This window comes from Pseudochaenichthys georgianus, chromosome 9 (assembly GCF_902827115.2).
Source record: "Pseudochaenichthys georgianus chromosome 9, fPseGeo1.2, whole genome shotgun sequence".
NCBI lineage: Eukaryota > Metazoa > Chordata > Actinopteri > Perciformes > Channichthyidae > Pseudochaenichthys > Pseudochaenichthys georgianus.
This window is the reverse complement of record NC_047511.1, coordinates 8866065-8879434: the sequence shown is the minus strand read 5'-3', so window position 1 is coordinate 8879434 and position 13370 is coordinate 8866065. Positions and strand designations below refer to the sequence as shown.

The 13370-nt window shown below is 38.9% G+C and overlaps 1 protein-coding gene across 6 annotated transcripts; it reads left to right on the top strand.

Annotated features, from left to right (window-relative positions):
• The first annotated feature begins 14 nt into the window (after window positions 1-14).
• LOC117453114 (uncharacterized) lies at window positions 15-8231 on the top strand. Of its 6 annotated transcripts, none has more exons than XR_011643824.1 (8): window positions 15-188; window positions 869-1106; window positions 2758-2923; window positions 4505-4594; window positions 6060-6353; window positions 7284-7409; window positions 7504-7571; window positions 7701-7724. XR_011643824.1 is itself a non-coding variant. In XM_071204331.1 (8 exons), the coding sequence occupies exons 2-8, from the start codon at window positions 1020-1022 to the stop codon at window positions 8196-8198; spliced, it is 798 nt and encodes a 265-aa protein (XP_071060432.1). In that variant the 5' UTR covers window positions 16-188; window positions 960-1019; the 3' UTR covers window positions 8199-8231. The 6 variants fall into 6 exon arrangements, 4 of the variants coding, with proteins under 4 accessions (XP_071060432.1, XP_071060431.1, XP_033947880.1 ...); XR_011643825.1 differs by having other exon boundaries at window positions 16-188; window positions 7305-7409; XM_071204331.1 differs by lacking the exon at window positions 7284-7409 and adding an exon at window positions 8150-8231 and having other exon boundaries at window positions 16-188; window positions 960-1106; window positions 7701-7744.
• Window positions 8232-13370: the final 5139 nt, after the last annotated feature.

Below are 13370 nucleotides of genomic sequence, written 5' to 3'. Positions count from 1 at the left end.
GGTCCACAACAACGCGGTCCCACGACTGTGGCCCCGAAACTACTGCAGCCTCCGGCATTGCAGGAACATAATATTGGAGTCACAAGAGTTGCTGGCTGTGGGGCAGGGGCATATAAAAAAGCATGTAGAAAGTGTTTTTATAATCACTCTCATCTAAGGGTAAACACGTGGTCTGCCCTGGAAGTAAGGTAGGTGAAGAGCTTTAGAGATAGATAGTTTGTTAAATGGATAATGTAAGGTAACTAGCTTATTAGATACTCTCATGATACCGTTCTAGCCAACAAGCTAGCTAGCTAGCTAGCTAGCTAGCATTTACTGGCTAGTTAGTTAGGTGGAAAGCTAACAATAGATAGCTCGTTTGTTAGATGAATAACGCAAACTAGGTAGCTTGTTTGATAGATCAACCCAGTCTCACGGAAGTTCGTAACATGGTCACGTAATTTAATCTATTGAATCGTGGTCAGGGACACGTAATTCACGTTTTTTTCGTGTTCTTTTTTTAACCATAACGGGTACTTTACACTACATTGAGTCACACTTATCCTTGTTTTAAGGATAATTACGAAACAGGAAACACGTAAATGAATTCACCCAGACTGTGTGAAGTAGTTAAACGGTCACAATGTGCATTTCAAAAAGCTAGTTTTCACTACATAATTCACTTTTTCTGTTCTCTCCTGCAGCACACAAACCCATACACTGGTCTACACCTACACATTCATAAAACCAACGGCACTTTTAACAGCCACACTCTATCTCCCTATCTAGCTCTCTAATATCTATTACCTTTATCGATTTCTTTATTAACCCTGCTATCTATTCTGTGTACTTGTCTATATTAACCTGTGTTTGTTATTCTGTTTGTCAGTCTGTCTGTAATCCCTTTTTCCATCATGCCACGTGGGTCTACAAAAAAAACATGTCCCTTCTGTCTGGGCATTTTATTTTGTGCTCAGAAGATCTGTGCACATTGCCTTAAGGAGCAGCCGAAAAAGCAGCGCCTTGAGAAGAAGCTCAAGATGTTTGATGAGAAGCGAAAGGATTGGGTGTCAGGGCGGAAGAAGAACAACAACATTGGGTCCATCAAAGATGAAGCCATTATCTTGGTATGTACAATTTTTACTGTACGTTAGATGTGGTACAATTTGAGATAAAGTAAGCATTCTATTGCAAAGTTAGAAATAACCCGTTTGCCAATATATTGGGCCAGGATAAAGTTGAATGTTGTTTTTATATACATTTATTTCTTAATGATATCTGTATCTTAGAAAACCAATATACATTTAATATCAACTTCAAATACAGATATTATTGCAAGGGTATTATTTAATATTCTCTTTTCTTTCAGTTCTACTACTCTTATCTTAACTTTCACACCCGAGGGACAATATTTTAATTGAACTTTCACGTTTAAATAAACGAAGCACTTCCTTCCATGTTGTGTTCATTCTTGCTTATGTACAATTTGTAGACCTTAATAAGACTACATAATTGTATGTTACTACTCTATTTTACTCTTACGACTGCAGCCACAACATACGGGAACGTTTTACAGGCACCCGGGCGCTGTGCAATAGCTGCCCACTGCTCCTAGTACTAGACTCCTGGTACTAGGATGGGTTACATGCAGACACCACATTTCACTGTGTGTGTGCTGTGTGCTCTGCATGTGTGACCATTAAAGAGGGGTTCATCCCTCCCTATTCTATTGTATTCTATTTAAATGTCAGTATCGCCAACAGTGGCAAGCTAAAACTTGGATTGTGTTTAATATTTAATTGTACAATACTCATTTTAAGTGTTAACTGTTCATCGTTGAGTGGTCACACATTTGAATCTAACTAATTCCCTTACATATGCTACAAATGTCAAACTTCTATTGTACTTTAACTTTAAAGGTCCCATGTCATGGCCATTTCCACTGATCATAATTCCATTGTTGAGGTCTACTAGAATAGATTTATACTGTGCAATTTTCCAAACTCACATTGGTTTCGCATACAGCATGTGTATTCAGCAGTATTCACTCTCTCCACTAAACGGCTCGTTGCAGCTCTTGATATTGAGTAAGAAAAAGGTTGATAAACGCTGTGAGAATGGGTCTGCAGAGAGAATTTCGCTGCGATCCCAACTGTCTGTTATCAGCCTGCAGCCAGGGAGGAGAAATCAGTAGAGCTGCCTGCACTGAGTGTGTGAGGAAGTCCGTGGATTGGTCAATTTGGACCAATCAGCGGGGGCTTAACGTAACGGCTCCGCGGATTGGTCCATTTCGTTCCGGGTACGGATGACATCATGCGTACCCGGAAGAATCAAATGGACAATTACGTATCTCCAACGAGGCGTTTTAGGGAGGTATTTTCTGTGTTAGAGTTTTACTCGCTACAGGGTGTACTTTGAGGGTTTTGACTCTGCAGACCGTTTACATGCATACAAACCTTCATAACACACAAGGGGACGGGTAATAACCGGAAAAGCATGACATGGGACCTTTAAGATTTTCAGGGTTTGAACTGGGACTCGGATACTGATTTATTTGTGTTTGTCTATAAAATATTGTTCTGCTTCTACTGTGTAACCCTTCCTGGTACATTCATGGTTCTGCAAAAGCTAAACTCAGCATCTAGGTTTATGAATGGCATACACCTAGATGCTGTCATCAGTAATGTTATAGTTGTCTCAATAATTCATATGCTGAGTTGTTGTTGATGTTGCGTTTCCATTTCTTTAAACAGTAAATATATTATTTTGTCATTACAGCTTGAGAAACTCCATGCCATTGGCTTTAAACCAGTGCTGCTTCTTTGCAAGAAAACCAAGAAGAAGGAAAGAAAATGTGAAATACTAACCCCTCGCTGCACACTGACCGCCTTTTCCCAGGACTACCTTGAGAAGATCGGCACTATTTATGAGTTTTTTTGTAAAGGTGAGATTTTTGCACTATATCTTCACAGTTCACATAAAGTGTTGTGTACACAACATCTTTGTATCAATGTTAAACTCTTCTAGAGATGGTTCACCCCTAAAACTTAAGTTCAGTCAACAACTCCTCCCCTCCCTGACAATATAAACGTTGGAGATGTCCTTATAACCAACACAGTTATATGGGATGAGTTTGGATCAACTAATTTAATACATTTAAGTAACAACTTACGGCGACTGTTTCAATCCATCCAAATCTTGAGACAACAACTTGATCCAGTATTTATCCTTTGATACAGTATCAGTCATTCAAGCCATTTATTTGGGTTTGGCAAACTATATTTTTGTAAGACAACACACATCTTTTCTACCTGTTAACCAGAGGTGGCAGTAAGTCCTACATGTGCAAGTCTTAACCTGCAAGTCCCGAGTCAAGCAAGTCACAAGTCACTGTGCTGAGAGTCAAGCAAGTCACAAGTCAAGTCATATGAAATTCTGATGAATAACCCCAGTTTCCGCATTTAAATCAGTTAAAAATATTGTGGTTATGAAAAGTTTAGTTTTATTTTCAACATAAACAGCACTGGAGAGTGGGGCGCTGAATGCATACACTGCCATTTCCCAACATAGACATTATAGTCTGCAATGAAACGGCTGTCTCCTGTGTGCTCCACTCAGGGGCGCCGTAAGGGTGTGAAAAGTTAGGACGATTCTAAGGGCCCGTGACTGACAGGGGCCCCAAAATGTTTAGAACATTAAGAAAAAAAATGTAAGTAACCTTTCATCAATCCTCAATAATTAACATTAATAGAACGTTATATTGATAACGTACTCACTAAACTTACGATTCATTTAACTTATTTTCTTCCAAAAGTTAATTACCCAAAGCCTCTGTACACCCCATTCTATTTACATGTAATGGTTTGGTCCTGCCTCCAAACGCGGTGTGGCACCGGCACTTGCAGAGAGTGAAAGCATGTGAGGACGGATGCCAGTACTTAGCCTACATACGTGTGTTGTACCATGTTTCAACGACCAACAAAGTCAGGCTCTAAGAAAAGAAGAGAAAGGAGAGAAAGACAAGAGAGAGGGACTAAAGGGCGACAGTATGTCACCCAGTTTTTCACAAGAAAGGTGGGTGTGGTCCATGAGTGGTGGAAATTAGTCTGTTAGCTAATGTTTTTTTGTTTACTAAGCTGACATTAAGTACTGATAATATCTTTACAGAAAATTCAGAGGTCTTTCATTTCACTGCTCTTTTAGCTGACATTTAAAGGTATGGTAGGTAATTCACTTCAGAAACACTTGTCGTTATATTCCATGGAATGCTCTTAACGTCCCGATAGCAGCCTTCCATCTGTGCACAAGCTTATCTCGTGCCCTGATTGGTCATGTGCGAGTTCGTGTGTGTTGAAGGAGGGGCTCTGTGAGGAAGTCTGAAGGAAGGGGCAGATTTTTTTCGGTTGTGTATTTTCAAATTCTAGCGCACTCGAGCTGGTTTCTCCATTCTTACCTACCTACCTTTAATAAATGCAGGCACATTTTTGGCAGCTATTCATACTAAATCAGTTGTCCCTACCCCTAGTTCCAGGACCAACAGATCCATCTTTTGGCTCAGCAGCCCTGTCCCCCCATAATGCTGAACCTGAACCAGCTTTTCTCCCAACTGAAGGAGGTGAGCAGCATTGTGTTGAATGACATGTCACTTAACATATCTGAAGGGCGACTGGAATACTATATATATATATATATATATATATATATATATATATATATATATAAACACAAAGCTAACATCTAATTTAAATTATACATTTCAAACACAGTATTTTCCCACGTAGCCAATGATCTATATAAAACAAAAAACTGCTTTTAGTCTATTTAGGATGATGGACAGTTTGAAGCATTGAGTGATCAGTCTGTATTAGGTAAACAAAATGTTAATCGCCGACATTTTGGTTATGATAATACTAATGTTATTATATTAAAGCTGGGGTGGGGAACCTCCGGCCCCCGGTCCATATACGGACCGCTAGACCATTTGGTACGGCCCTCGAGGTAATTTATAAACAAAGTGGCCTGTGCCTGGTGGTGGGGCCCAATGTGATATATTTTCATGGGGCCCAAAATCCCTGGCGGCGCCCCTGGCTCCACTTCCTACTTAGCGCTCCGGTAACTTTCTCGTGCGAACGAGATACAGTAGCATATCTTTTTTTTTTTTCATTGCCCTTTAATACAAATGCAAATATTTAATTAAAATTAAAAGTCCTTTCAAGTCATCTGTCTCAAGTCAAGTCAAATCTCAAGTCATGAATACCAAGTCCAAGTCAAGTCCTTTATCAATGTTAGTTAAGCAAGTCCAAAATATGCGACTCGACTCGAGTCATGTGACTCGAGTCCCCACCCCTGCTGTTAACTGTCACTATATTTAGCTGCAAAGTATTACAAAAGTTGAAAGTAATTGCAAAAGATTTGGGGATATGGAGAACGTTTGATTGTTTATTTTTATAGCAAACTACATACAATAAATACATTTGTAAACACTGAGTATGTAGCCTAATGAGACGTGGCTTACTCTGCAGAGGGGACTTGTGGACATTTAACTGTTATTTATCAGGAAATAGGTAGCCAAGTTTACTTATATTTTTAAAACAATTTTGGGGTGTTGTGCTTCCACTTGCGCATTGATTGTATACAAATAGAAAGTTCTAAAGTTGTTAATGTTAGGTAGTTAGGTTTGATGATGGAAATGTAGTTTTAGGGTTGAGCCATCCCTTAAGTGATTTCCTTTAGCAATCCATTCCTAAACTGTTTCCTTTATCAACGCCCAAAAGGGAGGAAGGTTTTGAGGTTAATGGTGAGAGCACAATACATGAAGACCATCCCAGTTGACCACATATTCAGTTTGGCAGTTCTGTATTAGTGTCATAATATCGCAAACACGAAACCATCAATGGTTGACTGGATACACACCACTATTACTCTGCTATTAGCTTTGAGTCCTACGACATGACGACAAGTACATTGTTGACCCTGTCTGGAAACATACCTTAAGCACGTTGTATTTCTTATTTCTAGATATATGAGTTAACCTCTTTGTCTTAAGCAAGTCAAGACCAACATTTGTTTAACTTGCACAGGTTGGACACAGGACTCCACTGGCCAGGGGGTTAAGGAAGATCCTGATGAAGAGAGAGTCACGCTGAACATCACACCCTGTGACCCGTCGGAACCAACAAACAACTGGCAGGAGGCAGGGACCACTGAGAGCCAGGTGCTGGAGACGAGCATCGTGCAGGTGGAGGTGCTAAAGACCCCCCCCGTGAAGCAGTGCACCGCCACAGAGGTGCGGCAGGAGGAGCCGTCCCAGCAGGATATGGAGGTTGAGCAAGCTACAGAAAATGTGACACACGCTACCACCACGGAGGGGCCAGGTAATAAGGAGAGATTTGCAGATTTTATATTTTTAAAAGTAAAAAGTGTTTTCCGATCTTTCCTAAAAAGATATTGTAGGTCACTTGTTGACAAGTCATGCTTCTACAATGTCTAAAAACACCTAATTGCACTTCTCTTAACAAGTGCTGGAACATGTGACTGCCTATCAGTGAATACTAGAAGTGATTGTTGGGAATAATGATTGTTCCAATAGGTCAATTAATTATAAAAACAATAGCTTAATTTAAACAATTCTAAATAGCAATTCAAACTACAACTTCATGAATAGGAAAGGGAAATGGGATACTTGGGTATGTGTATATCCTTAGGTACTCAGATATAATAAATATTAAACATTTAGAAAAATACAGTCTTTCATTCCTGAACAGACAACATGTGGTTACTATATGGTTATACCTTTTTCACCCAAAAATGCAAAGCAACAGAAGGCTTCCTGTACATTTGAGAAATCACAAAATAAAATGTGATTTTATGTCATTGGTTTTATGTCGTTTGGTTTACACACAGAAAGGGTCTCACATGGGAGCGTTGGGCTGCAGGTCGATAACATCAACATGATTTGGCTCATGTCCATATATGTACGAGAGGTTGATATCATTAATATTGTGGTCTACCTAAAGCAATCCCCCCCCATAGGGGTAAACTTCGAAGCAACTCGTGCAAAAACGTGATGCAGCATATTTAAACTTTATACTCAAAAACTGCATTTAGATACGACACTGTCCCGTAATGAAGATACTTTAGCAAGTGCATGTTAACGCAGTGCTCAGTGAGTTAACAATGCTATATTGTGACTACTTATAACTGATGCATTATCCACAAATCCAAAGGGCTTTAATTGTCTAATTAGACTCAAATACATACAGTCATAGTTGATAAGGTGGATATCAGAATGCAATGCAGTGCAGTATTTTCTTTTGTCATCTCAGGCTCAGCAGTGGTATGGCCATTCAAACAAGCATCCCATTTTAGGACTGAGAGCATCTTGGTTCCATTTCAATGATGTTTCCACTTTTGACCAGTGATTTCATCGTGTAAGTCTGGTTGCTACTTAAGTGTTCATAGTTGTATTTATTTTATTTCTAATATGACTAATACTGTATTTGGAACCTGCTTTGATGTTCACAGATTGCTCCTACCACACTCACCTCGAAGCTTTCCCCATCAGGAGTGTAATAAGCGAAAGAATGAGAAAGGTTTGACAGGAACACAAGTAATGCATAGGGTGCTTTATGATTTACAAACTTCCACCACAATTGTTTGCTAAATATTTAATATGTGTTTGGTCTTTCCGAAATTAGAGATTTGTTTTCTTCTCTTGATAGGGAGAAGCAGAAATGTTGGTGGAGTGGGAGCCCTGTCCAATATGGTATATATCTTCCAGTTACCTGGCTTCGTGTCATCTGATGTAGTCCCATGTTGGAGAACAAACGCATGATATTTAACAAATGCAAAACATCCAAATCTACCACCAGTCCTCTTATGTATTTCACTGTTATTCTGAATCAGCTGAAGTAGTGGAGGAACAAATGATTGGTTTACTTCATTGTTGTTAATGTATGGATGTATTTTTGTTTGTTTGTTTTTATTGTTTGTTTGAAAATGTGTTCTACTTTCACTTTTTCTAAAGGGTGGTGGTCGTTAATAAATGGAAAATGAAACATTTACTTATATAAATTGAGTTATAAGATGATGTGTGCTTCACACATGGTTTCTGCTTTTTGGAAAGACGAAACAAGGACCTGTAACCAACATTATTCCTTTCTGTTTTCAGTGGCAAGGAGTGGGCTAATTCCTGGCAGTTGAAGACTTCTCTGGAATAATGCAAACAAATAAAATCTATTATTTGAACTCCACTTTTGTTTTTGTACGTTTATTCTCTTGTTTATATCCATTTGACTCATATTTAATATTTTTCTATTAGAAATAAGATGAAAACCACCACCAAAATGCATTTGACTTTTCAGGAATATACAGTTGAAATACTACATGATTTCAGTGATGGGAACCCCATAAAGCATTACATTAAGCATATTCATGTGTGAAATCTGTTACTTTGCCATCCACTGCCTTATCTCATTTGTATAACTTTCGAAGTATAACGCTTTGGAGTAGGCTTGCATAGAATTTAATTACAGGCCTATTAAGATGATCCTGATGTGGATCGCTGTGGGTTTGCGAGCGACTACATTTGAAGGCTTTTGGGGACAGATTTAAATGCTTGAGAAATTAAAATGGTAGTGATTACTTAGAATTTTCTTTTTCACTTATTGAAACCCACAACTCGAGTATCAGGATGGCCTTTACCACGTTGTCACACGCTTTGTCACTTCACAGATACGGTACCCGGATCTCAGGGCAAAAGTACACATTTGTATTGTATATTTGTTTTAAACACGCGCACAGCCCCACCTAGTGTCAGCAGAAAGTAATGCAAATAATAATTCCCAAAATATGCAAAAAGAAATACTTTAAGATCATGTTTAGTCATCTGATTTGTCTGTACATTACTGTTTTAGTCTGCTTTCTTCTAATTGGTGTCCACAGTGCCTATTGAGCGATGTGGGGCAAGCCCCTCGCTCTGCTGAATGTGTACTGTAAAAACTACACTGCGCATGCTCAGAGTATTTTTCTATTCATTGTGTGCGGCAACAAAATAATCACCATAGGGGCGCTGTGCTGCCATACCCACCACACGTCATCTCATAATTCATAGAGCTGATTGGCTGTAAGTACGTGTGCCGCGAAAAGTTTAGACGTGAAGAGGAGACGAGAGAGAGCAGTTTATAGCGATTAAAATCAGTAAAACGGAAAGAAAATGAATGAAGTTGACCATCAACTTCAGTTTTGGTAAGTTCATTTTATGTCAGTTTCATTTTTATCTTTAGTTGGTCTTCTGTGTTTTGCCTATAGGCTATTGCTCTGCAAATTCAAGTTAAAGTAATTCCCCAACAACAGTCCCCTATCTATGACCTCATTTCATGCTGGAGGCTGCGAGGCAGGGGTGGATCTAGAAAAATATTCATGGGTGGCAGGAGATTTTGAGGGGTGGCATCCCCTGGCAGAAGTATATGCTGATTTAATCCCAGTCATATCAATCAAAGTTAACTTGGAAAGCCGCAATATTTATATTTTAACTCAATAACATTAGGTGACATTATTGTGGCACATCAGTAAATCCTTACATATAAATATATAAGGTGGCAGACATCATGTCATGAATTTTAACTGAACAATAACTGAATGAGTTTGTCTCACTCTTAGACCAGCAGGGGTACCACATCTATGCAGACTGCTGCAATAAGTACATTAATTAACTGTCTCGTCGATGTTTGTCTGAATTAATATGATAATATTAACAATCATATTATTCCTATCAGCTGTCAATCACTGTTATGATTCACATATTCAGTGTTATTATTAAATAAACTATATTTTTTGGAGGAGTTAATGATGAATGTTCCTCAAGATGCTTGCTCACCCTCCTTCAAATTTGAAAGACAAATTACTATCATATATCAAAAGAACAGTTACAACCTTGACTTTACATCAGAAAGAACAAACATTAAAGAAGTGACTAACTGCATCAGTTAGTGTTAAAACACGTGTATTCAGCTAAAACATATACATCACTGCAGTAAGTTATTATCCAGTGGAAAGTCCATACCTACTAACCTAGTTAAATCAAAGTGGTTACTTTTTTTGGCTGGGCAGTGAAGTTTTACACACCGTCTTATTTGACTTTCTTAAGTTTCTAGAGCGTCATGGTTAGTTTAACATGAAAAGCATGGACAACAGAACATAAAATCAAGTTATGCAAACGGTTATAATATAAGGAGATGTTTCTACACGGACCCTCACTATTGCGGTAAGCGTGTTGTCACTTCCGGTTGTTGTTGTCATCTCCGGGTATCCTGTGTGCCTGTTCTGCTGATGATAGCTTATTATTATCTTAAATCGATCGTTTTAAAATTCTTGATCACGGCAGCTAACTGATGTTGTAATCACACGTTAAGCTTAAGCACTCACAAGTCACAACTCTCCTTCTCTTAGCGACTGTAACTGTTGTTGTCTATGCTTTTCCCTTTTCTCATCCAATGCCATTCATGAACTCAGATCAACCTCACCTGACTGGTACTAAGTCGAGGCAGAAGAGGCAGGTTCGGTCTTCGTCTTCGGTCTCTGCCAATGGCTCGAACCTGAAGTGGGTGACCTGGAACAACTCTGTCCCAAACAATTCTATTTCAATTTACAATAGTGAATTCAAACGCACAGATGTAGTGCTGGCTTTTATGCCCCCAGCCGGGGTCCTCATTGCCACTATGCTACTGCAAAGAAGGCATATTCTGCTTCTCCGTTTGCGCTCCTGAAACAACTTTGAGATCCTGGAGTGGAAGGAGGATTCATATGGTTCAGTGCCCAAGAGTCCAGTCAAAACCTGCCCTGGGGGAGACATTTACGTAGGAAAAAACAAATATGGACTTGGAAAAGTTCCTACTAAAGCTAAGAGCTTCTACCTTTCTTGGAAAGGTAAAGTATATAAGTATAGCAAGTACCAGGTGCTGACCATCACTGAGGATATAATCAGCCAGGAGATCAACGACGTACCACAAGGATGAGTCTAAAATGGTCAACTTTCCTCCAGAGATCATTAGGAAAACATCCATCACTAACAAGGAACACAACTCAGTGGTAAAAAAGGATACCTTCTCAAAGCATATCAGACTCAAAAAAGGTGGGATTACGCAATCTCTGTTAAACTTCAATCAATCAATCAATGTTTATTTATATAGCCCAATATCACAAATGTTACATTTGTCTCAGTGGTCTTCACAGTGTGCAGAATATCAGTATGACAATACGACACCCTCTGTCCTTAGACCCTCACATCGTACAAGGAAAAACTTCCAGAGAAAACCCACAGTTTAAAGGGAAAAATGGGAGAAACCTCAGGGAGAGCAACAGAGGAGGGATCCCTCTCCCAGGACGGACAGACGTGCAATAGATGCCGTGTGTAAATTGAAAAGATAATACATTTGCAACATAGGTAGTCAAAATGTTTGGAAATGCATGTGTGTATAATAGGAAGATGAATCCACGAGGATATCCATCCAGGACTCATGATCCAGGACCACAGCCACGACTCAAGATCCAGGGCTCGCGATCCAGGACACAGGACCGCAGGATCATCCATGACTCCGGATCCCGGCGTATATAGACACCGAAAAGAAAGACATTTGGGGAAGCTGGGTTAATCGGAACATGAGAGTACACAGGTATAGACAGAGAGAAGGAAGAAGTAAGATGTCCCCCGACAAACTAAGCCTATATCAGCAAAACTAGGGGCTGAATCTAATCAGCCCTAACTATAAGCTTTATCAAAAAGGAAGGTCTTAAGCGCACTCTTAAAAACGGATAGGGTGTCTGCCGCCCGAACACAAACTGAAAGCTGATTCCACAAATGTGGAGCTTGATAAGAAAAAGTAAACTTTGTGCTATAACGACCATCGAAGCCGGCATACCTTTGAACCGTTGAAAACAAAATAGGCCACCACAAACGTGACCAAAACATTTAAAATAAAATGAATTTGCCATGAAAGCAACATTTTTTGTATTATTTCAGTTAACAAACTTTGCCATCTTGTGCTGCTAGGCCATCTTATTTATATTGAAACATATATTTAAATAAATGGTACAATACATTTTGCTCTGGTAATCCACTGGAAATCCACCCCTCTGGTTTGATCAAGATAATCAGTTTTTTGGGATAAAACTGATCCCAATCCTGTGTTGTCGGTTTGAACTACCCGTTTTGAAGATTTGATCCAGATTAAAGCTTGGAATTGATTTCCTGATCTGATCGGATGTCAAAGTGATCCTAATCCTGTTTTTTGAACTCCCCAAAATCCAAATATTATCCGATCAGATAGGGATTTAGAACTTCTGGGCCATAGGCCCAGAAATTCAAAACTTGTAATCCCTATTTGATCAGATCAAATTAGGATTTTGGGGAGTTCAAAACCAAACAACAGGATTAGGATCACTTTGACATCCAATCAGATTGTAAAAAATTGTAAAACTGCTTTCCAAACCCGACGCTCAGGAATGATCTATTTAAAAATGTTTCGCTAATAGTCAAACTCTCCCACTCTCTGAATTACTGTAAATTGACGTGAAACAACTCTCATCTCATTTTTTAATTCCCCCTCTACTTTAAAATGTGTTTTTTCTTGTTGTTACTTCACTTGTAACTCCACACAATGTTTGAGCTTCACTGTGCAGAGCTGATGAATATACTAGGAAATACATGTATTTAGTACAGATGATTTTCTATCATTATTTACACATTTCCGAATGCATCTCATAATTCATTAACAAGTATTGACAATTTTGTACAATTCATTACATTAATATTATGCATTTCAGTATTGCAGTGTTCAGACAGCAGAGGGCAGCAACGGACTGACATTACATTTTTGATCAATTCTCTTCACTTCCTATTTGTATGTAAATGTGTGGATAGTGTACATATCTAACTTTATTTCATTGGCTTAGGGTAGATTTCTGTTTGGTTAATCATTGTAATTCCAAGAACAAAATAAACGTCAATTAAGGATTACATGAAGAGGGTTTTATTCCTGACATACTATATATTTCCACTGAATATAAATTATTTCAATTGAGTGCCACAGTGACGCGTCCTAAAACCCAGAAGTAAGCTGCGCATAGGTTCCTTCCATGGATGTATAATAGAGTGCCACAGTGACGCGTCCTAAAACCTGGAAGTAAACTCATTCCGGTTCCTTCGACAAAAACCAATGCAATTTCTCCATAGGATTTTGGGAAATAGCTCGAAATAAAGTCTGTGGTTGACACACATTTAAGAGACAGATCATGGTTTGTTCAGTCGGATAATCTCCACATGTCTAGCCTACTTTTATAATTTTCCTATCATAAATCTACTCTATGAGAGTAACACCTACGTCACTTCCGGG